Raw genomic sequence first — 26,912 nt, 5'->3', positions numbered from 1 at the left:
ATTTAAGTCTCTTCTAATTTTTCGGTCCTTACCCCACCTTTTTATTCCCTTTCATTTGTCAAAAAAAGCTGGATTGTGTGACCTGTAAAGTTTCTCACAGTCTGGATTTAATGGTTCCATCCTTCTAGTTTGGCTTAACCTGACCATCTGTCCTGTTTCCTGTTGGAAATTGATAGAGGCATGGTTAGGTTAGATTTAGGCTTTTTCTTTTCTTTTTTTTTTTTTGGCAAGTAAAGTAAGATGTATTTAAACATTTCATACATTGAAATTAGAATATAATTTTTGCCTTTATTGTTAAAACTTTCATAAATAGCTGAAGCGTTGAGAGGAAAGAAAGTTGTATTGATTTTGAATATATTTGGCCAGGAAAAATATTTAAATGAAGATATGGGTTTTACTGTATCTTCATGAATAAGTTGGATGTTTAATTCATTTTATCTTTATTGATGTGGGTTTCTAATGCTACACAAACTCCTTTGAGCAGTGCTTTAGCTCTGCTTTATTATTTTCTAATTTTATTGCACTGTGGTCATTTAATGCTGAATTTATTTTTCCAAAAACTTTCTCAGGAACTTCTTTTTGTATTATTATATTAGGATGTAGTCTCTATCCGTATGTAAGAGTTAAGTGTATATTCTCTACCTTTTCTACCTTAACTGATTGCATTGTTTAGATATTCTGTATGCTGATTATTTTGTTCACTTGACCATCCTGGGTTACCAAGAGTTCTAGTTTCGTCTTGCTAGTGGGTTTCAGTTTCATGTGGTTTATGCTTATGAAAGTTGCTGCTGTGTTATTTGGCACATAGGTATTAATAAATGTCTTCTCTTCATTCTGGTTTGTAACAGTTGACCCTAGAAAATGTCATTCTTTGTGGTGCTTGGTTGGCTTACTAGGAAAAACATGTGACTCTTGATCTCAAGGTCATGAGTTTGAGCTCCACGTTGGGTTTAGAGATTTTAAAAAAAGAAAAGGAAAGACAATGCCATTCTTTGCTTCATTATGCTTCTTGGATTGAATTTTGCTTTGCCTATGACTAAGAGACCTCTGTGTTCTTTTCATTTATATTTGCCTGATCTGTCTTTGCCTGTAATTTCATCCTTTACCTTTCGAGGTCATCTCATGTTAGGTGTGTTGCTTGCATTATAGCATAGATTCAGATTTTGCTTTTTTTGCTGCCCTAAAAAATCTTCAGAGTTTAATGAATAGGTTAAACTCATTTATATAACTGAAGGTTTTGTTTTCTATCCTGCTACATTGTCTTTTGTTATTATTTAAACTATATATATAATAATATAAAATCTTGCTCTGTGATTTGTTTTCTTTGCACTTCTAAAAAATATTTATTTATTTATTTTGAGAGAGGGGAGTAGGGGTAGGGGAAGAGAGAGAGGGAGAGCGAATCCCAAGCAGGCTGTGTGTTGTCAGCATGGAGCCCAATGTGGGGCTCGATCTCACAAACTGTTGGATCATGTCCTGAGCCGAAATCAAGAGTCGAACGCTTAGCTGACTGAGCCACCCAGGCACCCCTTGTTTGCCCTTTTTGAAGGAGGTTTCTTTTTTGTTGTTTAGCAAGGTTTGGCTTTTAGTTCTATTGATTGCATTTGTACTGACACCTTTATACCAGTGGGTCTCAGCTGGGGATAATTTTGCCTCCCAGAGTACATGTGGTAATGTCTGGAAATATTTTTGATTGTTCCTGGCATGATACGTGGAGGCCAGAGATGTTTCTAAGTATCCTCCCAAGCACTAGATAAGTTCCCCACAACAAAGAATTATCTGACCAAATGTCAGTAGTGTTGAAGTTGAGAAACTGTTTATACTAACCCTCTTAGTTTCTTTTAGTTATTATGTATTGGTTTACTATACACAATGGGAAAGTTATTTCATAACTTTTTCTTTCTCCCCTTCTCACTCCTACAGTGGAATTTTAATTACCAAAATTTCTTTGGACTTTTACATGAGCTTAAGCTTCTACTATCTTGATTTGTGAGCTGCAAGCTGTAACCTTTAACTCCCAGCCAATTGGCAAGCTTTATTTACGTTTCATTTTCTTTTCTCTTCCTATTTTGCATCCACTATATTAGTTATACATTATCAGAACATGTAACGTTTAGGTACTACCCAATTACTCTTTCTTTTAGTATATAGTTCTGCCATTAGGCATATGCAGTGTTCACCTTCAAGTCTTTTGCTGAAGTTTCTTCCCTAGATTCTTGGGTGTCCCAAGCTTAATATTTACCATATTTTTTCAGGAAGTGCTAATGGAAACAATATTTCTTGATCTCTTACATGTTTATTACTATTTATCTGTGGCCTTTATATTTGAAGGACAGTTTGGCTAGATATAAAATTCCTGCCTCACATTTTTTAAATACTTGAATGTCATACAATTTACTCCATTGGTTACTTATGTAAAATGTTGCTGCTGAGAATTCTGATGCTAGACTTCTCTTTCTTTCTTTCTTTCTTTCTTTCTCTCTCTCTCTCTCTCTCTCTTTCTGTTGTTGTTTCCCCCTCTCTTGGACCTCTCACCTACTCAAATGCAGAAGAAGCTGCTGGTGGTCTACCAAAACCTATCCTGTTCTTCCTGGGCCCAAGGCAAGATTCTTAGCATTCTTTGCAGTTAAGATGTGGCAATCTGATTAAGTTCCTGGTGATGAAATGAGAGCAAAAAATGATAAGAAACACCCCAGGGTTCATATTCTAGGATATTGGGTACATTCTCTTCTATCCGTTTTCCTTCCTACTGGCTGGAATCTGTGGCAACCAGTTGAGCGTGGAGAAGATATACGAGCTGCTTCCACCAACCTTGGCTCTCAACTAAGGATGATCATATGGAAGCAAAGAGTCTGAGGCATCTAAACAGTATTACTTATTTTTTTGGTATAAATACTCTGTTTTGTCCCTGAGAATTCCATATCTTTGCACAATGGAAATAGTGAACAAAAACAAAAACAAAAACACCCCCTCATATTAGTCATTGAAACTGTCTCCAAGAATAGAAAATATCCTTTTGTAGATATGCTTATGTTATATGCCAGTATAAGGAATTACTTCTATTTCCATGGTGGGATACCTGATACTGTAACTTGATCCCTTGGATCACTGAACTATGTCAGACATAACCATCGCTAGCTTCCATGTGTTAGGATATCATTTACATGGTTTTAAACTGTTTTCATAGACCAAAACAGGTTGTGGTTTAAACAAGATAGATGCTTATTTCTTAAATAAAAGTATAAGACGGTATACGGGAGCACAGAGCAGCTCTGTTCTATAAGGTGCTCTCTAGTTCCTGTGCTTCTGACATTTAGTGTATTATCCTTGTTCAGACTTTTTGTTTTTTTTTCCTTATAAATGACTTGGCACAATTCCTGTGGATCCAAAGAATATTTTCCCTTAACTCTAACGTCAAGTAGTTCTACACTATTTACCACTTCTAGGTATATAGTACATGCCTTTTCAATACCTGTATTTAAGTGTTTTGTTATTTCAGTAAGATCCCGCTCCATGACTTTGATTATGCCTTTGGATCTTGTTTGCATATTACCTTTGTCCCATATTTATCTGAAACCATTGTTACCTCTTTATTTTGGCTTGACTCTCTATAATTTTATCCTTGCCATCCCCTGTTTTCCTTTTGGTGTTTTCCATTTCTGTTCTCTCTTGTTTTCCTTTTCCTAAAATATATTTTCTATAATTATTCTCTAATTCTCTCGCGTTAGTCTCATGTACCTCTGTTGCTAATAGCTTCATTTCCTTAAAATTTTTTTTAATAAAGTATAACATACACACACATGCCTACATCCATACGTAAAAGTACATAAATCCTAAGGATATAGCATAATGAATTGTCACAAAGTGAACATACCCACGTAACCACTACCCAGGTCTAGAAATAGAAAATTATCAGTATCCAAGTAGCTCTCTCCTTAGAAATCTATCTAATCATTAGCTCCTCCTTTGGTCTCAAAGGCAACTGCTAATGTTAGCTGTAACACCATAGACTAATTTTGCCTGTTTAAAAACTTCATTTAAATGGCATCTTAGAGTATCTTATTTTGATCAAAATTATATTTTTAAGATTAACTCATGTTGCCAGGTATAGATGTAGTTCACTTTCATTGCTGTTTTGCATTCAGTTGTGGGAATATACCACAATTTATCTATTCTTTATAAATGGTCTTTGGATTGTTTCTAACTTTTGGCTATTGTGGCATAATGAGATTTTGCTCAGGAGTTACTGATTCTGTGGCTGCTACCTCCATAGGAAGAGTAGATCTCCCTGCCCCATTCATGTTGTACTTGGCCTGCATTACATTTATAAATTCTTGTTTCGTACTCACTGTGCTTTCTGGGGTCAGCTCCCTCTGGGCCCCATTCTCCCTTCTGCCTGAATGTTGTCTCTCCCTCACCCTGGGTGTTCTTGTCTCATTCAATTTAGACTCTCATTCAAGCAGCTTATTTTCACATTGAGGCTCTACCATTCCAGATAGAATTATTTGCTATTTATCTCTGACATTGTTAAGGGTTTAAACCTGTATGGTCCAATACGGTAGCCACTAGCCACAGTTAGCTATGGGGCACTTGAAATGCAGCTAGTCTGAATTTAGGTGTGTTGTTAAAGCTTGGATGTTTTGGGGCGCCTGGGTGGTTCAGTCAATGGTTGAGCATCCAACTCTTGATTTTGGCTCAGGTCATGGTCTCACAGTTCATGAGTTCCAGCAGGGTGTCGGGCTCCATGCTGACAGTGTGGAGCCTGCTTGGGATTCTCTCTCTCCCTTGCCCTCTGCCCCTCCCCTGCTTGTGCTCTCTCTCTCTCTCTCCCTCTCTCCAAATAAATAAATAAATAAATAAATAAATAAATAAATAAACTTTAGGGGTGCCTGGGTGGCTCAGCAGGTTAAGCATCTGACTTTGGTTCAGGTCATGATCTCACGGTCCGTGAGTTCGAGCCCTGCGTCGGGCTCTGTGCTGACAGCCCGGAGCCTGGAGCCTGCTTCGGATTCTGTGTCCGCCCCGCCCCCTCAGTGCCCCTCCCTTAACTGTACTCTCCATCTCTCTTAAAAATAAATGCATAAACATTAAAAAAAATTAAAAACCACGTTTCCTTTAAAAAAATAAAGATTTGATATTTAAAAAATGTAAAATGTTATTCATAATTTTTTATGTTGAATCATAGTGTTTTGGATCTAGTGGGTTTAAACAAAGTATATCATGAAAATTTCCCTTCTGCTTTTAAAAAATTTTTTTTTTCAACGTTTTTAATTTATTTTTGGGACAGAGAGAGACAGAGCATGAACGGGGGAGGGGCAGAGAGAGAGGGAGACACAGAATCGGAAACAGGCTCCAGGCTCTGAGCCATCAGCCCAGAGCCTGACGCGGGGCTCGAACTCACGGACCGCGAGATCGTGACCTGGCTGAAGTCGGACGCTTAACCGACTGAGCCACCCAGGCGCCCCCCCTTCTGCTTTTTTAAATGCAGCTGCTATAAAATTTAGCATAATGCACATATCGCCCACCTCCTATTTCTGTTGGTTTAAAGGGTCATGGTATTGTATTTGTACCTCTTAGTGAATTCACTGTTTTCTATTTATCCCTGACTGAATGACTTCAGCATATGAAGCCATTCCCGGTTTCACCAGCTGCCCTCTGACGCCTCCATGGAGGCTAGGGTCTGCTGCTTTGGGGCGCGACTGCCTGCTATTCCACAGTTTCCACAGCACACCTGCTGATCCTGGGTCAGTCCTGATGCTGCAAGACTCCTGGGGATTCCCTGTCGCCCACTTTTGATGAGGACGTTGTCTGTGGGTTTTCCCCTTTCCCATATCTGGTTGGTCTGTCTGCTTTCAGGAGGAGTGCTGGGGAGTTTCAGAAACTCCACCATGATCCACCTCGTCCACAAGTCCTAATTCTCTTTTAATACAAATGTGTTCCCCTGTTAGGATAACTCTGATTTACTTCCAGTAATCTTAATTTTGTCATCTGAAGTTTGAAAAATCATGCTGTGAAATGACCAGAGATTTTTGCCTTGTTACATACATTAAAAATTATAAAGAACCTTTGCGTTTTGTCGAACTAGTGATGGGTCCGGACGTTGGGAGAGACCCAGTTTTTAGTATCATTTTTTTCCCCTGTTTTGCTCAGATCATGTAATAAATTACTCAGTTTTAATGTAACAGTTAACATTTTCTGAATGAGGGATGTGATACCTATTTCTGTAACTTTAAAAGATACTTTTTTCAGATTATAAAAATAATGCATGCTTACTATAGACAATTTGGAAAATGTAGAAACCTGTAAAGACAGATTTAGAACTTACACAGAACCCTAACATCTAGAGATCATTAGTAACATGATAGCATATTACTTCCCAGGTTTTTACTTTTTTCACAAGTATAATTGGACCACAGACACACCAAGAGTACATTTGGCTGAGGGACAACTGAATGAGTCTTAATATTAGTATGTGGCTGAATATCATGATCACAGAATGAAGTTCTGGGATATAAGAATGAAACTAAAATGCAGAACTCTGTTAAAGTTATGTCGTTCCAAAGATTAGTAACAGATACTGTTATAAAGATTAGTAACAGACCTACCGTGTTTGGCATTGTAGTGCCAGAACAATAATTTCCTAATCCTGTGAGGTACTAGCTTGCTCTTGAGGTCTCTGTAGTGTATGTTTACACAACCGAATTAGGTGTGTGTTTCCAGCTGAGTTCAGTGACTCTGCGACATCTTGGTAGTGCCTCGTTTTTCTTGAATACTTCTTTTTATGTCCCCTGTTCTCTGTTACGTGTTCTTTTCTTCCTTATGAAATCCTGGAATGCCAAATTAATGTTGTTCCGTAATCCATCTTCAGGAGGTAGAATGAATTCCCAAATGAGACTTGTTTTGTGACAGATTCGTGACCTACATGGAATTAAATAACTAAAAACTAAAACAAGTCTTGACCATCATTTCTTTAGTGTAATGAATACTATGATACCAAACTTAATTATGATGTAATCCAGTCCCCATTATTCTGCTTGTATTGTTATTAAATTTTTTGTAAGTAATTGTTGTCCTAAAAAGTACATGCTCATGTCCCTAAAATTATGTAGCTAATATGCTCTCTTGTTCTTGTGTTGACTGTTAGTCTATTTTCTACTTCACATTTGAGATTTCTCAATTGCTTTTATTCAATAATCAGTAACTTCCAAAATCATCATTAAAGCAGTATTTTACTCTTAGAATAATTAACATACGTTTATACTTTGACTGACTTTTCTCAAATAATGGAATAAGGGAGGGGTCCGTTACTCTGGGGATGGGTTTCTCAACCTGTGAACTTTTGAGATTTCCACCGGATAATTCTTTGTTGTGGGGACCTGCCCTTGCATTATAGGATGTTTAGCAGTACCTCTGGCCTTTACCCGCTAGATGCCAGTAGCAAATCCTGCCCGCCTCTGCCTTCTCCACCAGGCAAAACCGCCTGGGCTCAGAACCACCACTGCTCTGGGAGAATGATTTGTAGTTTAACCGAGGTAGTTTTTTCTTTTTATTCAAGAACGAACTCTCTGGACTTTTGCTGTGTTTGATTTTTTGTTTTTGCCTAGGAATAAATACCGAGCTGTCTTTCTCTTTGTCTACTCAGGGGTAGAAGTAGGGGAGGAGGTGCTACTTTATAAAATGGATTCATTAGTCTTATTTTTGCCTTCCTTCTTACTCCTTCCTTTCTACTGTTCCGAGCTCTCTACTTCCCCTGGGAATCTGAATTCTGTCTCCAGCTCATTCATCTCTTGGAGTGTCCTAGGCTGTGGTCTCCTCTGCTGCCTCCATCTGTCTGTATGCTTCCATCCATTTTATGGTTTCTAGAAGCAGAAATCTCTCACCCACTGATGATCCTCCTTCCCATTCCGCCTGTTGTTATAGGCTTATCACGTTTTAAGGGCATCCTGAGACACAAGAATGGGAAGCAGGCGCTTCCAGTTGGTGTGACCTCTATCCACAAGCTGCCCAGTGACTTAAAATAGAAAACACTGGTAAAGACGTGTTTCTTCTTCACTCAACAAATAGATATAAGTGGCATGTGCTGCCTTTTCCCATTTCCTCCCACCCTTTTCTTTTCTAGAGCTCATTATCCTGGGACCCGAACGGTGAGGGATGCGAGGTTGACCAAGAAGAAGCTTTGGTCTTCTGAGGATTTTAGCACTTTAAATAACGATGTGGGCGCAGGCTGCTTGGGTCGCATATTGAATCAGAATTACATCAATGGCTACATGACTGCGTAAGTTATTGAAAACTTTTAAAGGTTTTTACTTTGAAAAATTTCAAAAACACAATAGGTAGAAGGAGAGTACAGTGGGCTTCCTATTTCACAGCCTAGATTCAGTGGTTGTAAACAGCAGTTTCATCTATACCTACATGTACACCTAAGCTTGTGATTTTTTTTTTATATTTAAATATTGTCAATATGTACCTGACAAAGTCAGACTTACTGAGATGTAATTGACAGTAAGATTCATGCAGTTCTATGGTTTTTGGCAAGCCACGTATACATTTTAATGAACAATTATAAACTGCATACGTCATCACCCTTCACCCCTAAATATTTTAGCATGTGGCAATACCTGGGTCCAGAGCTTCCCTGAAATCCACAGAGTCACACTTTCAGGGTTCAGTACCAACCACTGATCGACATCTGAAGGAGTGGGCAAGCTTCCATCGGCACTTGCAGACGGGACGGAGTCCTAGTAGCGCTACAGCTGAGACCTTGTTCCGTACGCTTCGGATGCGTTAGTAGAGTGACTCCTCACAACGATCTCGTGGGCTAGGCACACTTACTATCCTCATCTTACACATGAGGAAACTGAGGTCCAGAGAGGGTGAGTGGTGGAACCATGGTTTGAACTCAGGCAGTCCGACTCTAAGCGTTCTCAATCGTAAAACTCTGTAGCAGCTCAGAGTCAAGTTCAGAAAATTATAGCTTGAAACTGAGGCATTAAGAAGGCTGATTGTCAAAAGGAAAACAGGTATGGACAAAGCCTTTATTTGTATTTGACTCAAATTTGTGACATGTCTCGTGCTGATAAGGTGTGATTCATCTTCTGGCTGCACGACTGTTCAGTAAGAATCATACACCCAAAATACACTTATGTTGTTTAATTATGTGATTCACCTTGAAAAATACCTAGATGGATCCAACACTGGATTTTTCACAATGTGAATGAATTTAGGTGACTTCTGTTTTCTTATTTTGGGTGGTCATTTTTTGGTTCTTTACATAGATTTATATAAATTCTGATAAGGTGTTTTTACTACAGTCTTCTAGACCTTTACATTTTGATCACAAGCTCTTTTGGTATTTCTCTTTTATCAAACAAACTTTTCAGCACAATTGCTTGGAATTTGGTGGCGAGTTACTATGAACAGTTGCCTTATGGACGATGTGGGTTGATGACTGCTCAGGAGCCGTGGAGCGGGCACTATGCTGTAGAACCCCCCATCTGGGTCACAGGTATGGTTCAGATTCCATTTCTTCCTTCCCACATTTCTCTCGAGGAGACAAAGCAGGAGATGAGAGTATATAAACTGTGTATGGGGGCATGGAATATTGCTCAGTACATTTTCAGGGCCAGCTTTGGAGGTACCCAGTAAATACATATTGTGCAAATAAAACTTGCTTGAAACCATAAAGCTGATTAGTTTTTGAAATGCACTATTAATTTTTTAACCTTATTTTTTGTAGTTGTATTACGATGGGTTAAATAGAGGTGAACAAAAATTCAGAAAGGATAACTTTATCTTACTCTTGGAAAAAAAGACTTAATCAGTATTCTCAAATTGACAGTGTGGTTCATTTATTATTACCAGTAACTCTAACTACAGTTATTCTTACTACAATTGTACCATTTAACTGGACTAATTAGTCAAACGTTGAAACGTGAGATTGGCAAGTATTTTCATCTAAAATAGTAAATAGCTTGTTAGACTCCATCAGACTCAAGTCAGTAGACAGCTTTATTTATTTATTCATTTATTTTTATTTAATTAAAAATTTTTTTAATGTTTATTTTTGAGAGAGAGACAGAGACACACAGCACGAGCAGGGGAGGGACAGAGGGAGAGGGGGACACAGAATCGGAAGCAGGCTCCAGGCTCTGAGCTTTCAACACGGAGCCCAAAGCGGGGCTCCAACTCTCAAACTGCAAGATCGTGACCTGAGCCAAAGTCAGAGGCTTAACCGACTCAGCCACCCAGGTGCCCCTGTTCTTTATTTTTTTAAAGAAACCCTTTTATCACTGTTTGTGTCTTACTGGGTCTTTTTCTGCTTTACTGTAGCCCATACCACTCAGTTTACTCAGCCAGGTTGGTATTACCTGAAGACAGTTGGTCACTTAGAGAAAGGAGGAAGCTACGTGGCTCTGACTGATGGCTTAGGTAACCTCACCATCATCGTTGAAACTATGGTAATTCTTTGTTGTTTTTATGAGATTAACTGTCTTCGTATTGGAAAAAACAGTATAAAACACAACTAAACACCTTTAAAAACAAAAAACAAAAACCCAGCTTTACCGAAGTGTAATTCATATGTGATAAACAACATGTAGGTGAAGAAGAAACTTCTTCCTATACCGTCTTAGGTTCAGAAGCTGGGACCCCAAAAATTAAACTGATGAACCCCCACAGAGTAACAAGAGGAAAGAAAACAGTTTATTTGTGCATGCACCTTGCATATGTGTGCGGGATACTCTGATGAGTAACTAGGAGGGGTGGTCAGAGTTTGGGCTTGTATTCCTAGATTAGTAAGTAATGGATAGGGGACGAAAGGACACTTAATGGAAAATAAGTGCCTTTTTGGAAAGATAAATGGGTTTTCTGGAGAGCAAGCAGGAATGACTGTGGTACTGTTTGTCTGTACCAGACCGCGGCCTTCCCCCTGCCTTTAGGGCTGTGAAAGTCCTCTATGGAAGGGACTTGGGGTAGGTTTTATTCCCATTCCTCCTCTTTGGGAGTAGATCCACCCTGAAGAGGTGGATTTATTTCCCAGAGGAAAATAAGCTTTAGTAAGAGCTTTGCTTTTAGTAAGCTAAGGGAAGCTCAGAGAAGGCTTTTTTCTGGCATCTTTTGAATCTCAAATACTTTCAACTTTAAATAATCTTTATACCACAGTGGCATAGTTTATGGTGGCATAATCTGATCCCCTTCAAACACATACTTAAAATGCACAGTTTTACAAGTTTTGATATGTAAATGACCAGTAAGCCATTGTCACAATCAAGATAGAGAACGTGTCCATCAGCGCCCCAAAAGAATACTCGTATCACTTTATAAATATTCCCTCTGTCCTGCGACTTCCCTGATCATTGCTATTTGTCACTATAGATTAGTTTGCATTTTCTAGAGTCGTGTGTCAGTGGAATCATGCAGAATGTACTGTTTTTTGTCTTGCTGCTTGCACTCAGCATAATTATTTTGAGATTCATCCATGTTGTGATACCTATTGCTAAGTAGTATTCCGTTGTAAGGACATAAGGTAGTTTGCTTATCTATTTACTTGTTGATGATGTTTGGCTCGTTTCTACTTTCTGGCTATTAACATAAAGCTGTGAACATTTGTGCACAAGTTTTAAATGGACATAGAGTTTTTGGGGGTAAATACATAGGAATGGAGTGGCTGGGTAATAGGAGATGTTTCTGTTTAGCTTTATAGAAAGCTGCCAAACTGTTCTCCAAAGTGATTGTATTGTTTTAAATTTCCATCCGCGTAATGGGAGTCCCAGTTTTTCTTTATCTTTGGGAATGCTTGCTGTGATCAGCTTTAAAAATGTTAGCTCTTAATAGGTATGATGTACTATTTCATTTTGGTTTTAATTTGCATTCCCCTAATGACTGACGATGTGGAGCCTTTCCTGTGCTTGTGCTTCATGTATCTTCTTTTCTTTTGCCATTTTTGTTTCTTTCTTATGGTTGAATTATATCCTTTACATATTTCGGATACAAGTCCTTTACAGATATGTGCTTTGTAAAGATATTTTCCCAGTCTATAGTTTTTCTTTTCATTTTGTTAACAGTGTCTTTGGAAGAGCAGGAGTTTTTAATTTTTACGGAGTCTGATTTATCCATTTGTACTTTCGTGGAACATGCTTCTCGTGTGGAGCTAAGAAGGTTTGCATACAGGTGCACATCTGTTCTAGTACCATTTGCTGAAAAGTCTGTTCTTTTCCCCACTGCATTGCCTTTTCACCTTTGAAAAAAAGTCAGTTGTTCATGTATAGGTGGAATTATTTCTGGACTCTATTCTGTTTCTTTGACCTAGCTATGTATCTTTGCATTAGTACCGTGGTTACTCGTGTGTGTGTGTGTGTGTGTGTGTGTGTGTGTGTGTGTGTACAAACAATTCCTAGTAGCAGGTAGCCTTAGCCCTTCAAATTTGTTCTTTTTCAAAGTTGTTTTGTCTATTCTCGGTCGTTTGCATTTCCCTGAGAATTTTAGAATCAGCATGTCAGTTTCTACCAAAAAAAAGAAAAACAATACCCCCAAAAAACCCAAAACCCAAAAACCACATACAAAAAACAAACAAACAAACAAACAAATAAACAAACCCTGCTCAGATTTTGATGGGGATTGTCTTGAATCTTCAGATCAGTTTGAGGAGAATTGATATTTTTTTTTCAATATATGAAATTCATTGTCAAATTGGTTTCCATACAACACCCAGTGCTCATCCCAAAAGGTGCCCTCCTCAATACCCATCACCCACCCACCCCTCCCTCCCACCCCCCATCAACCCTCAGTTTGTTCTCAGTTTTTAAGAGTCTCTTATGCTTTGGCTCTCTCCCACTCTAACCTCTTTTTTTTTTTTTTCCCTTCCCCTCCTCCATGGGTTTCTGTTAAGTTTCTCAGGATCCACATAAGAGTGAAAACATATGGTATCTGTCTTTCTCTGTATGACTTATTTCACTTAGCATCACACTCTCCAGTTCCATCCACGTTGCTACAAAGGGCCATATTTCGTTCTTTCTCATTGCCATGTGGTACTCCATTGTGTATATAAACCACAATTTCTTTATCCATTCATCAGTTGATGGACATTTAGTCTCTTTCCACAATTTGGCTATTGTTGAGAGTGCTGCTATAAACATTGGGGTACAAGTGCCCCTATGCATCAGTACTCCTGTATCCCTTGGGTAAATTCCTAGCAGTGCTATTGCTGGGTCATAGGGTAGGTCTATTTTTAATTTTCTGAGGAACCTCCACACTGCTTTCCAGAGTGGCTGCACCAGAGGAGAACTGATACTTGAACAACATCAAGTGTTCTAACCCTTTAACAAGACATATCCTCAATTTATTTAGGTTTTCTTTAATTTCTCCAAATAATACAGTTTTCAGTGTACAGGTATTTCATATCTTTTGTCAAATTTTGACTAAGTCACGTTTTCAATTCAATTGTAAATAGCAGTTTTTAACTTTTTAATTCAATTAGTACCTAGTATAAAGTAATACAGTAGGGGCGCCTGGGTGGCGCAGTCGGTTGAGCGTCCGACTTCAGCCAGGTCACGATCTCGCGGTCCGTGAGTTCGAGCCCCGCGTCGGGCTCTGGGCTGATGTCTCCGAGCCTGGAGCCTGTTTCCGATTCTGTGTCTCCCTCTCTCTCTGCCCCTCCCCCATTCATGCTCTGTCTCTCTCTGTCCCAAAAATAAATAAAAAACGTTGGAAAAAAAATTAAAAAAAAAAATAAAGTAATACAGTAGATTTTTGTATAAAGATATTGTTTTCTGCAACATCACTAAAGTCACCTATCATTCCAGTAGCTTTTTTGTGGATTCCATTGGATTTTCTTTGTAAATGATCTACAAATAGAAATAATTTTACATCTTCCTTTCCAATCTGGGTATCTTTTATTTCCTTTTCTTGTCTGATTGGACTGGCTAGAATCTCCAATACAGTGTTGAATGGAAATAGTGAGAGCATATATTCCTGGATCTCAGGAGGAAAGCGCTGAGTATTTTACCAGTATGATGTTTTTCATGGATAAACTTTATCAGGATAAAGTTCACTTTTATTTGTAACTTTTTTTGAAAAAAAAAATCAGGAGTAGATACTGGATTTTGCCAAGTAGTTTTTCTACATTTATTGAAAACATTGTTTTTCTTCTTTTTTTTAATTTAGTAAAATAATTATATTAACTGATTATTTAATTGAAATTTGATTCACATACTATGAAACGCAGGCTTTAAGGTATAGAATTCAGTGGTTTTAGTACATTTACAGAGTTGTGCAACCATTACTGTTATCTAATTCTGCCACCCCAAAAAGTAACCTCATACCCATTTGCAGTCATCCTCCACTCCCTCCTCCCACATCCCTTGGCAACCACTATTTTACTCTTTGTCTCATGGGATTTGCCTGTTTTTGATATTTCATGTAAGTGGGATTATATAATATATGATCTTTTGCGTTTGGCTTCCTTCACTTAGCTTAGTGTTTTTATGGTTCTATATCAGTACCTCAGTATAATTCGTAATATTCCGTCTTATGAATATGTCACATTTTGTTTATTCATTGATCAGTTGATGTATATTTGAGTTGTTTCCAATTTGTGGCTATTGTGAATACTAAGATTAACATTCATGTGTATGTTTTTCTGTGGACATGTGTTTTCATTTCTCTTGAGCATGTATGTAGGAGTACGATTACTGGGTGAAATGGTAACTGTGTTTAACGTTTTGAGGAACTGCCAAATTGATTTTCAGAGTTGCTGTATCATTTGACATTGCTACCAGCAGTAGGTGAGGCTTCCGGTTTCTCCGCATCCTCCCCAACAATTGTTATTGCTGGTCTCTTTGATTCTAGCCATGTTGGTGGTGTGAATTGGTCTTCATTTGTGTTTTACTAGTGACTGATGACATTGGGTCACCTTTTATGTGTGTATTTGCCATCTGTATTTCTCCTTTGGAGAAATGCCCACACAGACCCTTTGCCCATTTTTAAATTGGGATGTTTGTCTTTTTGTTTTTGAAATATAAGAGTTATTCACATACCCTAGATAAAAGTCCCCTTATCAGATATGTGACTTGTAGATATTTTCTCCCATTCTGTGGGTTGTTTTCCACTTCCTTTTTAAAAATTTAAATTTAATTTTTAAAAATTGTAGTGTAGGGGCACCTGGGTGGCTCAGTCGGTTAAGCGTCCTACTTCGGCTCAGGTCAAGATCTCATGGTTCACAAGTTCCAGCCTTGCATCTGGCTCTGTGCTGACAGCTCGGAGTCTGGAGCCTGCTTCGGATTCTGTGTCTCCCTCTCTCTCTGCCCCTGCCCCACTCATGCTCGGTCTCTCTCTCTCTCCGTCTCAAAAATAAATAAAAACATGAAAAATTAAAAAAAAAATTGTAGTGTAGTTGACATATTATATCAGTTGTTTTTCACTTTATTAATGGTGCCCTTTAAAATACAAGAATTTTAAATTTTGATGAAGGTGAATATATCCATTTTTCTTTTAGTTTTATGCTTTTGGTGTCCTATTTAAGAAATTATTGCTTAATCCAAGACATGATATTTATACCCATGCTTGCTTCTAAGAGTTTTATAGTTTTAGCTCTCACACTTAGGTCTTTGATCCATAATATTTTTTAAATAGAGGGTTAGGTATGTATCTGTAACTTCATCTTTTGCAGGTGGGTATCTAATTGTTCCTTCACCATTTGTTGACTGTTCATTCTCTATTGAATTGTCTTGGCTCCCTTGTTGAAAATCAGTTGGCAATAAATGTGAGGGTTTTTCCCTGGACTCTTAATTCTATTGCCTTGGCCTGTGTATCTATCCTATGGGAGCATTATGTTGTCTTAATTACTATAGCTCTGTAGTATGTTTTTAAGTCAGGATACATGAGTCCTCCAGCTTTATTTTTCAACATTGCGTGGCTCTTCTGGGTTCCTTGCTTTTCCATAGAAGTTTTAGTATCAGCTTGTCAATTTTTGCAATGAAGCCAGTTTGGAGTTTGATAGGGATTACGTTTAACCTGTAGATCATTTGGGTAGTATTGCCACCATGACGATATCAAATCTTCCGGTGCATGAGTATGGGATATCTTTTCATTCATTGACATTTTTACTTCTTTTAATGATGTTTATAGGTTGCAGGGTATAAATCTTGTACTTCTTTTTGTTACAGTTATTATCTCTGAGTATTTTATTACTTTGGTAGAACTGTAAATGAATTGTGTTCTTCGTATCGTTTTCAGAGTTTTTGTTGCTAGTGTATAGCAGTACAGTTGAGTTTTACATATTGACCTTGTATCTCACAAGCTTTTATGCTTTTTTCTTAGTTATAATAGTTTGTCTATATACAGAATTACGTCATCTGCAAAGAGAGATAGTTTTGCTTCCTTCTTTTCATTCTAGATGCCTTTGATTTTTCCCCCTTGATTAATTGTCCTTTTGTAAATATTGAATAGAAATAGTGAGAATATGCATTCTTGTACTGTAGCTGATCTTAGGGGAAACACTTTCAGTCTTTCACCATTAAGGTGAAAGCGTAAGGTTAGCTGTGGTTTTTTGGTAAATATTTTGTATAAGGTTGAAGAACTTCCCTTCTATTGCTAGTTTGTTGAGTGCTTTTGTCATGAAAGGGCATTGAATTTTAGTAAATGTCTTCTGAGTCTATTGAGATGGTCATGTGTTTTTTAATTTTATTTTATCGATACAGTGCATTATGTTGATTTTTGTCTGCTATACTAGCTTTGCATTTCTGGGATAAACTCCACTTTGTCATCATGTATAATCCTTTTTATCTGTTGCTGAATTTGATTTGCTAATGTTTTGTTGAGGATTTTTTTGTGTCCAAATTCATTGGAAATACTGGTACATAGTTTTCTTATACTATCTTTGTTTGGTTTTGATAGAATGGTAATACCCCATAGAGTGAGTTGGGAAATGTTCCTTCCTTTTATATTTTTAAAGAGAATTTGTGAAAGGTTGGTATTCTTTAAACATGTGGTAGAATTCATCAGTGAAGCCCTCTGATTTTGGGATTTTCCTACAAGAATGTTTTGGTTTATGGACTCTATCTCTTCTTACAGGTCTATTCAGATTTTGTGTTATTTTTGGAGTTAGCTTTGCTAGTTTGTGTTTAGAGAATTGGTCTATTTTATATATGTTACCTAATTTGTTTGCATATATTTGTTTATAGTCTTCCCTTGTATATTACCTTTTTACTTTTGTGAGGTTGTTAAAAATGTTCCTCTTTCATTCCTGATTTTAGTAATATGTCTTCCTTTTTTTCTCTTGGTTCAAAAACCTAAAGGTTTGTCAATTTTGCTCATCTTTTCAAATCAACAACTTTTGCTTGTGTTGATTTTTTTTCTCTATTTTTCTCTTTATTTCAATAATTTCCACTCTAATCTTTATTCCTTTCCTTTTGTTAACTTTGAGTTTAGTTTGCTCTTTAAAAAAACATTTTTTTAATTTTCTTAAGGTAGAATATTAGGTTCTTTCTTTCTTATTTTTTTTTTAAGTGTATTTATTTATTTTGAGAGACACAGAGACAATGTGAGGGGAGGAGCAGAGAGAGAGAGAGGGAGACAGAGAATCCCAAGCAGGCTCCATGCTGCCAGCACAAAGCCTGATGTGGGGCTCACACCCACAAAACTGCGGCATCATGACCTGAGCTGAAACCAAGAGTTGGACACTTAACTGACTGAGCTATGAAGTCCCCTGAGATATTTCTTTTTTTAATATAAGTATTCAAAGTTATGAATTACTCTGTAACTAGTACTTTAGCTGTATCTCTTCAAGTTTTATTATGTTACATTTTAATTTTTATTCATCTCAAAGTATTTTCTAATTTCTTTTGTGATTTCTTCTTTGACCCATTGCTTATTTTAGGAATGAATTAATTTGTACATTTTTGTGAGTTTTCCTAACTTTTTGTTACTGATTTTTAATTTTATTCTATTGAGATTTGAGAGTATACTTTATATGATTTTAATCTTAAATTTATGGAGTTTTATTTTATTACTTTGCACATTATCTATCGTGGAGAATATTGCATATGTACTTGAGAAGAATGTATGTTGTGTTATTGTTGGGTACAGTGCTATTCTATAGATGTTTGTTAGATCTAGTTGGTTTATAGTATTCAAGTCTTCTACTTCCTTGTTCTCTCTGTTGATAGTGGTTAACTGAAGTCCAACTACTGAAGTCCAACTACTATTGTTGAATCATCTGTCCTCTTGTTTTGTTTTCTATATTTTGGCTCTTTCTTATAGGTGCATATGTGCTTATATTTTCCTGATGGATTGATCTTTATATAAAATGTCTCTCTAGTAACAATTTTTGTTTGTTTTAAAGTCTGTTCTGTTTATTATGACTCTAGCTATTCTTGTGGTTTCTGTTAATATGATACACATTTTCCCCTCCATTCACTTTCAGCCCCTTTGTATCTTTGAATCTCCTTTTGATAGCATAAAGTTGGATCTTGTTTTATTTTAAATGTACTCTGAACTTGGGGCCCCAGGGTGGCTCAGTCGGTTAAGTGTCTGACTCTTGATTTTGGCTCAGGTCATGGTCTCATGGTTTGTGAGTTCAAGCCCTGCATCGGGCTCTGCACTGTCAGTGCTTGGGATTGTCTCTCTCTCTGCCCCTCTCCTCATGCTTTCTGAGTCTCTCTCTCTCTCTCAAAATAAATAAATAAACTTAAAAAGATTGTCAGTGGAAGACATCCAGTGACTTCTTAAAAAAAAATGGACTCTGAACTTTTGATTGGATTGTTTAGTCCATTCATATTTAATGTTAATATTGATATAGTTGGATTTACATTTGTCAAGTTACTTTTTGATTTTTATATGTCTCATTTTTGTTGTTCATCTATTCTTTCTTAACTGTCTTGTGTATTAAGTGAATATGTTCTGGTAACATTTTAATTCCTTTAATTTTTTCACTCTATTGTAGTGAGTTACTTAGTTAATGGTTGTTCTAGGGTTGTACATCTTGACTTATTAGAATCTACTTCAGATTCATATTAACTGATTTCTAGTGAGATACAGAAATATTATTCCTATATATAGCTTTATTCTCCTTCCCCCTTTTTGTTCTGTTATTGTATGTATCATACTTCTATCTGTTACAAGCCTAACAAGACTTGTTATAATTACAACTTTTTAAAAAAAATTTTTTTTAACGTTTATTTATTTTTGAGACAGAGAGAGACAGAGCATGAACGGGGGAGGGGCAGAGAGAGAGGGAGACACAGAATCGGAAGCAGGCTCCAGGATCTGAGCCATCAGCCCAGAGCCCGACGCGGGGCTCAAACTCGAGGACCGCGAGATCGTGACCTGAGCTGAAGTCGGACGCTTAACCGACTGAGCCACCCAGGCGCCCCTATAATTACAACTTTATATATAATTTTGTCTTTTAAAAAATCTGAGAATAAAGAAGAGAAATTATATATTTATTTTAATCTTATTTACCATTTTTGGTTGTTTTTATTTATTGCTGTAGAATACTGTGGATTTGTCACCATCTGGTGACACTTCCTTATTCTCATACAGTCCTCTCCCCTCTGTGGCTATTTTGTGCTATTATTGGCAATTATATCACATTTCTATATTTCATAAGCCCAACAATACAGTTACATACATATTATTTTATGCAATTGCTTTTAAAATCAGTTATGGGAAGAAAGAAGAAATAGTCAGTTTTACTGGCTTTTATAATTGCATAATTACCTTTGCCAGTACTTTTTGTGGATTTGAATTACTATGTGTGATCATTTGCCTTCAGTCTGAAATACTTATGTTAAATTTTGGCAAAGTTGTATCTGGTATCAACAAATTCAGTGTTTGGTTATGTGGAAATGTACTTTGCCTTCGGTTTTTGAAAGATGATTTTGCTGGAAAAAGGATTCTTGGTTGACTGGTTTTCTGAGCATTTTAAATGTGTTACCCTTCGTTGTTTCTGATGATGAATCCACTTTTAATCTTACCGAGGGTTTCTTGTTAAGTGGTAAGTTTTTCCCTTTCTGCTTTCAAGATTTCCTTCTTTTCTTTGACTTTCAGCATTTTTACCGGTGTCTGTGTACAACTCTTTGTTTTCACTCGTAGAGTTTGTTGAGCGTCTTGGATCTGTAGATTGTTTTTCATCAAATTTGGAAAGTTTTCAGCCATTTTTTCTGCAAACATTTTTTTCTGCTTCTTTCTCCGTCTACTTTCTACCCTCCCATGGTGCATATGCTGGTACTTACTGGTTCTACTCTGAGGTTCTGTCATTTTTCTTCGTTTCTTGATCCCCTCCCCCACCCCGCTTCTTCAGGTTGCACAATCTCCATCAGTCTGTTTTCGTGTTCTCGAATTCTTCTGCCAGTTCAGATCTACTGTTGATATCTCTAGTGAATTCATTTCAGTTCCTGTATTTTTCAACGTCAGAATTTCCATTTGGGTTTATGAAGAATTTTAGTCACTTTATCGATATCGTCCACTTGATGAGGCATTGTGATTATTCCTCCCTTTACCGTTCTTATTTAAACCTGTTTCCTTTAGTTTTTTTCAAACTTATCTATGGACTACTTCGAAGTCTTTGTTAAATCCAGCATTTGCTTGTTCTCACAGCCACTTCTGTTGCCTCCTTTTTTGTGTATGAGTCAAATTTTTTTTGTTTCTTTGAATTTCTCATAATTTTGCTTTTGAAAGCCCTGCCTTTTGTACGATATCATGTAGCAGCTCTGAGTCCTGGTCTCCCTTCCCCCCTGGTCTGTTATTGTTTGCTTGCATGTTTATTTAGTATTTGGCTGGAGTATTTTAGTGAGGTTTATTTCCCCCTGCACCATGAAGCCCCAGGTGTTGCTTCCTAGAGGGTGCAGCTTTGGACCTGTGCAGGATCACCCTGGGTTGGCAGTGGTTTCCAAGGAACTTCTTTATCACACCTCTCTGTTAATTGCTGGTAGATTGCTCTCTTGTTTTCAGCCCTGCCCTGGGACTTGAAATAGCTCCACAAACTGATCCAGTCAAACCCCAGTTTCTTTGCAGAGGTGGTGTCTGAGGTTAATGTTTAGGTTTAATCTGACCTCAAAAGGGTTCTCCTCAGCTGTCTGTTTCTGTGTCTTTCTGTAGCAAACTAGCTGGGTTGTGGTTAAGCTAATGTATCTAATGAAGCTGCCAGTCTCTTATTTACTTTCCCCCAGAAGCCCTATTATTTTTGAGAGCATCGTTACCAACTATAACTGCTCTGTATTAGTTTCTTTGGGGAGACTTTCTGAGTTCTCTGTTTCACAGCCTGTCTGTCTCCCTGCACAAAAATCTCTAAGCTGAAGTTTAGAGCTGGGATGCGGACAAGGGTGTTCTCTCTTTGTAACACTGCTGCTTTAGGAACACAGGGTGAGGGGTGGAGGTTTGGCACCCTGGTACTCTCAGTATCCCAAGGTGAAATCACGAATGGGAGCTGTGCAGAGGAAGAGAGCACCCCCACACCCCAACCCCCAGCCTCCTGGCCATACTTGCTGCTCCTTAGCATTGGCATCAAGTAGCTGAGGGGGTGGGGGATGAGAAATGCTGAAATTCTGCTTCTCCCAGAAAGCTCCTGCAGCCTCAAGCTGTGAGCTGGGAGGAGGAAGCCCTGTGTTCTTGGCTATCCCTACTTGGCATGCAGTTTCTGTTACTTGGCTAACAGAGAAAGGGACAGAGTGGGTCGTGGTTTAAATGCCACGGGTTCTTGCTCTTTTTACTGAGAGTAGATTTTCTTAAAAGTTTATTTGTTGCATGCCCTTAGGATCATTTCCATTTTTCTAAAAACCATTTCCACCAGTTTTGCTGGGGAGCAACTTTGTGGAGCTCCCCACATTGCCATTCTGGAAGTAGAGCTCTGCTTCCATTTTTTAGATGTGGTTTCCTTTAGCTCTTTGAACACATTTAAATACCTGATTTAGTGTCTTTGATTAGAAGCCTAGTATGTGGCAAGTAAAGCCGTGTTGGTCAAACATGGTTTCTGTCGAGCACTTTCATTCCTTCCTGTTGGCCACTCTTTGCTATTTTGTTTTGTTTTACAAATCTCATCATTATTTGCTGAAAACTAGCCATATTACATAATGTAATGTGGCAGCTGTAGAAATCAGATTTTCTCCTGTCTAGCATTTGTGATCATTGCTTTTTATCGTTGTTGCTGCCATTTATTTGCTTAGTGACTTTCCTGAACAAATTCTGTAGTTTGTGGCTTTATCGCGTGTGGCCACCCAAGGCTCTGCATAGCTACCTTGGTGATCAGCTCATACCGTGCAGAGGTTTCCTTCTGTTTGGAACTGCATGTCTCCTGGCCTCTGCCCGTGGGCCACGTGGGCGTGTTGGGGGGCACGCGTCTGTGCTCAGGCAGGCAGTGTACCAGCCTGCGGTCGCTTGGCTTCATGTTAGAGCAGAGCTTCCAGGCCGACCTGAGTTTCCCAGTGCAGCCATCAGGGCTATTCAGGTTGTCCATATCTTCTTTAGGGAGCTTGGGTTTCTGTGTCTTTCAAGAAGTTTTTCCATTTCACTCAAGTTGTTCAGGTTCTGGGCATAAAGTTACTGAAGTTTTTCCCTGTGGTTCCTCTAATACGTATATAATTTGTGTTGATGTCACCTTTCTTACGGTTGATGATGGCAAGTTGTGTTTTCTTTTTATCCTGATTTCCTGATTAGTCTAGCTAGAAGTTTATCAATTTTATTGATTTCTTGAAGAATCAGCTTGTGGTTTCTTGATCATTCTCTCTCGTTTTTCTGGGTTTTGTTTACGTGATTTCTTCTTTGCTCTTTATTATTTTTTTCTTTGTTTTGCTTACTTTGGCTCTTAATTTGCTCTTTTCCTACTATCTCCGGGTGGAAGCTGAAGTGTCATATCTTTCTTCTGTAATCAGTGTTCAGTGCTGTAAATTTGCTCCTAAGTACTCCTTTGGTGGCATCCCACAAATCGTACGTTGTATTTTTATTTTGATACAACTCAAAATTCTTTCTAATTTCCCTTTTTATTTTTACTTTTTCTTTGAAACATGGCTTATTTAGAAGTTTGTTATTTGGTTTCTAAATATTTTGGAATTTTTCTAGAGGGTTTTCTGTTATTTATCTCTGATTTCATTCTCTCGTGTGGTCAGAGGACATATTTTGTGTGACTTGAATCTTTTTGAACGTTGAAACTTCTCTCATGGCTGAGAGAAGTGCTCCCTGGTAAATGTTGCACGTGCCCTTGAAAAGGATGTGCGCTCTGCTCTTGCTGGGGGAGGTGGTCTACAGATGTGAGTCCAGGCCAGCTCCTGGTAGTTGTGCAAATCGCCTCTATCCTTGTTGCTTTTCTGTCTAGTTGTACATCATCTATTGAGGATGAGGCATTGAAATCTCTAACAACAATTGTAACTTTTTTATTGCCCACAAAGCCTGGCCTTGTGCTTCAGTGCTCTGGGATTGTTGAATCCCCTGAAGTGGGATTATGTCTCATAATTCTTTTGATCCCAGCCCATAGTAGCGACTATTTTTAGTAAAAAATGATGTTGTCAATTTGAGAACTGTTGGTTGTATGTACTTACTGAATTTAGTTGTGTATTTGAAGGTTATGTTAAGATGAGATGCCTTTTCGGTGAAAACATACAAGCATTTGCTTTTCATTTGATGCATTTTACGTGGAATACCATTATAATATAAAAATTAATATAAAATGACTCTGCAGTTTAGCTGTGAATTTAAAGTTTATTTCAGTCAAAATGCCAGGGAGCTTTACTTCTGACTAGGCATATTCAATAGACTTTCAGTACAGGTTATACTAGAAAAAAAGTCTTTAGCGATATGGAGTAAACTCTTATTTGTCACCTAATATGTGCTATTCTATTAATCTTGGGCCTTAAATGTTTAGGGTTTTTTTTGTTTCCTCTATAATAGGTTGTATATCATTTGGGTTACTTACATGACTTTTTTTTCTCCTAGAGCCATAAACACTCTAGGTGTATACGGCCGTTTCTGCCTTATTTCAATGTGTCGCACCAGTTTGCTACCTTCCTTCTAAAGGGCTCTTTTGTAAGTAAATATGTGGGACTTTTATTTTGGTTTTGATTTGAGAATTTATATATTTTATCACAGGCTAGGCCTTCTCAAGTGAAGTCTTGTGTGTGTTACCAGCTATTAAGCATTTGTACATAAATGAATAGAAGCAGTGGTGTTTTCTATCTGCTGACTGGTTTTAGTCAAACAGCGTGGAAGCCACTAGCAGGCAAAACTCTCCATGGCTTTGAAGAACACTTACCCAAAGTCACTTGCAGCAAAGTTGTTCTTGTTGGTAGAAGCATCAATTATGTAGTCTAGGGAACTTTCAAACTTTGATCTTTTCAGTATTCTGTACAAAGAAACAACAACAACAACAACAATGTAAAAAGGCACAAGATTCTTGTTATTTCTACCTATTGTTAGATTTGAATACAGAAAATACAGTGCCTTTTCTGACTACTAATTACGTAAGAATTGTTCTATTAATACCAGAAAATTCCTAAAAAGCATTTTACACAGGTACAATAGTGAGTATTTTTGAAGCAAAGGCACCAGAATCTTTTTAAATGTTTGCCAAAAGTCTGTAGTATTTACAGGACATAAAGTATTTGCTTGAACAATTTCTTCCTACTTTCAGAATGTTGCTATTGAAGACTTGAGGTAGGTCTTTGGTAAATAGAAATAGAGTGTGCATTATCAGCGGTTAATTCTTGCTGGTACTTACTCATTTTGGAAATCCTCAGAGGATATGATGAACCACTCAACTATGCTTTTTTTGTATGTTTTCTCCTCAGAGTGAAATACCAGAGCTACAGGTGTGGTATACCAGACTTGGAAAACCATCGAAGAGATTTCTTTTTAAACAACTGGATTCTCTATGGGTAGTTTTCAAATAAATTCATATATTTTAAACATTGCAAACAGTAAAAGAGAACAGACATTTGATTAATGAATTAAGAATTTTTAATTTTATAACTGATTTTGTGGCTTAAGTATAATAGAGCTAAAGTTGTTCCCAGCGGGTGTGAGTGTGAGTGAGTGTGTGTGTGTGTGTGTGTGTGTGTGTGTGTGCGCGCGCGCGCGCATTTATAGAAATCCTCCTCAAGGCATAATAGGAGTGTGTGTGTTTATAGGTGTGTTTGCTCTTAGTATCTAGTTTGCCACAGTGAATGATGCCCCCATCCCTTGGCCGCCCAAGTCACAAAATTGAATCTCACCTGCGACTGTCTTTTCCCACCTACTCTTTCTTTATACACCATCATTGATCAAGTGTAGAGCATTCTATCACTGGCATGTTTTTCTTACACGATCCTTTGTCCTCCATTCCCACTGGCTACTGCTTATTTCAGTTCCTTATTACCTCTCTCCTAAGATTTTGGAAACTACCTTCTGTTTTCTCAGCCTCCAGTCTGACTCTGTCCGGGCCACCCATCACACTGCGACTAGAATCCAGATCTGGTTTTTGTCAATCCATTGCTTAAGTCCCTCAGTGATTTTTCCTGTGAGTTGACCTCCCTTAGTGTAGCACATGACCCTCGTTGTCACCTCATGGGGTAAAAGACTGCTTTCGTCCCTCTACGCGTGTTCTGCTAACGTGGCCTGTGCTCACGAATCTTCTTGCATTTTTCAGAGCGTGGCATGTCACTTTACTCACCTCTGTGACTTTGCACATGCTTTTTCTCCCTTTAAAACTCAGCTGAAGTGTCGCTTCCCCTGAAGCTTTCCCTACCAGTCTCAGCTCACGGCCATCTAGGCACGGGTGCTTACTCAGACACTTTCCTCACCACACCGGGCACGTTGAGGATTGGAGACCTGCCTCATTTAGCTTTTTATCTCAGGTCCCTGCTACTGTGCTTAGCACATGGGGGTTCCTCAGTAAATGTTTCAAAGAACGAATTGGTCCAAGTAGGCACACTACTTAATGTAACTGACACAAATCTACTTTTCCTGGAAACTGTTAATGTTCTGTGAATCAGTTAGTCACCATCAGTGATTGAACACCGGTCATATATTAAATTCTAAAAATGAACAGTCTGCTTTTTGTACAATAAATTGCTAGAAATAGGATATTAAAATTGATTTTCCCCATAATAAAATAATATCATTTGGGGGGTATACCTGAGTCAGAATATGGTGTTACGTATTTCATAGGTCTGACCAACAATTTATTATTAAAGCAAAGATATGCTATAAACCCCTTTAATTCAAAGTAGGAAAAAAAGCTGCTCAAATTTCACAAAATGGGCATACATCTAATGCCTACATTCATTATGCAGAGGATTCTGGTGTCTTCAGAGATCTACATTTAGCATAGAACAGCTGTGATGTAGGGAGTGTTTCTTGAAGGTCATGCCCTGAGCTAAGCATTTTATAAACATTGTCTTATTTAATCCTCACAACAGCCCTAGGAGGTATGTATTTCCCCCCCTCATTTTGTGGAGATGTGGCTTAAAGAGATTAAGTTGCCAAAAGCATAGATGTGACATAAACCTAACTTGCTAATTGAAATATGTATGGAACATGAAAGAAGCAGGACTTGTTTTTCTTAATAGTAGAAGGTTTTTTGTGCTTAACAGCTGGTTAAGCTGTTTATGGACTTTTCCACCTTAGTAAACTCCTAAATACTAAATAGGCAGATCTCTTATTTACATATACGTATTGAACACACACAGGCTTTGAGAGCTTGTAGTCTAATGGAAAAGAACAGACTAATAGAAATAGGTTTTGGTGTTGTCTAGTCATCCTTCCCTCCATGTAGTGAAATTCTTTTAAAGTCCTACCTACAAAGTAGAATTTTATAAAGTCTTCTAAATAACTTAAGAAAAAGATCGCAAAGACCTTGGTATTGGATGTATCCTTCACAAGTGGTTATGAAGTTGTAACAGAAGTGAGTTTGGCTCTTTTTTTTTTTTTTTTTTTTTTTTTTTTAAAAAATT

The 26,912-nt window shown here is 37.8% G+C and overlaps 1 protein-coding gene across 7 annotated transcripts in view; it reads left to right on the top strand.

The window, feature by feature from the left end:
• The window catches only part of GALC (galactosylceramidase), a 151,741-nt gene that overhangs the window by 21,262 nt on the left and 103,567 nt on the right, over positions 1 to 26,912 (top strand). For all 7 annotated transcript variants that reach the window (XM_040477931.1, XM_040477932.1, XM_040477930.1 and 4 more), the window contains 5 exons: positions 8,120 to 8,275; positions 9,381 to 9,505; positions 10,330 to 10,457; positions 23,920 to 24,009; positions 24,771 to 24,857. In XM_040477931.1, coding sequence (XP_040333865.1) covers positions 8,120 to 8,275; positions 9,381 to 9,505; positions 10,330 to 10,457; positions 23,920 to 24,009; positions 24,771 to 24,857 — 586 coding nt within the window. The remainder of the gene's footprint in view (positions 1 to 8,119; positions 8,276 to 9,380; positions 9,506 to 10,329; positions 10,458 to 23,919; positions 24,010 to 24,770; positions 24,858 to 26,912) is intronic.

The sequence above is a fragment of the Herpailurus yagouaroundi genome, unplaced genomic scaffold, assembly GCF_014898765.1.
Source record: "Herpailurus yagouaroundi ecotype Mexico unplaced genomic scaffold, PumYag 141, whole genome shotgun sequence".
NCBI lineage: Eukaryota > Metazoa > Chordata > Mammalia > Carnivora > Felidae > Herpailurus > Herpailurus yagouaroundi.
This window is presented reverse-complemented; position numbering and strand designations above follow the sequence as displayed.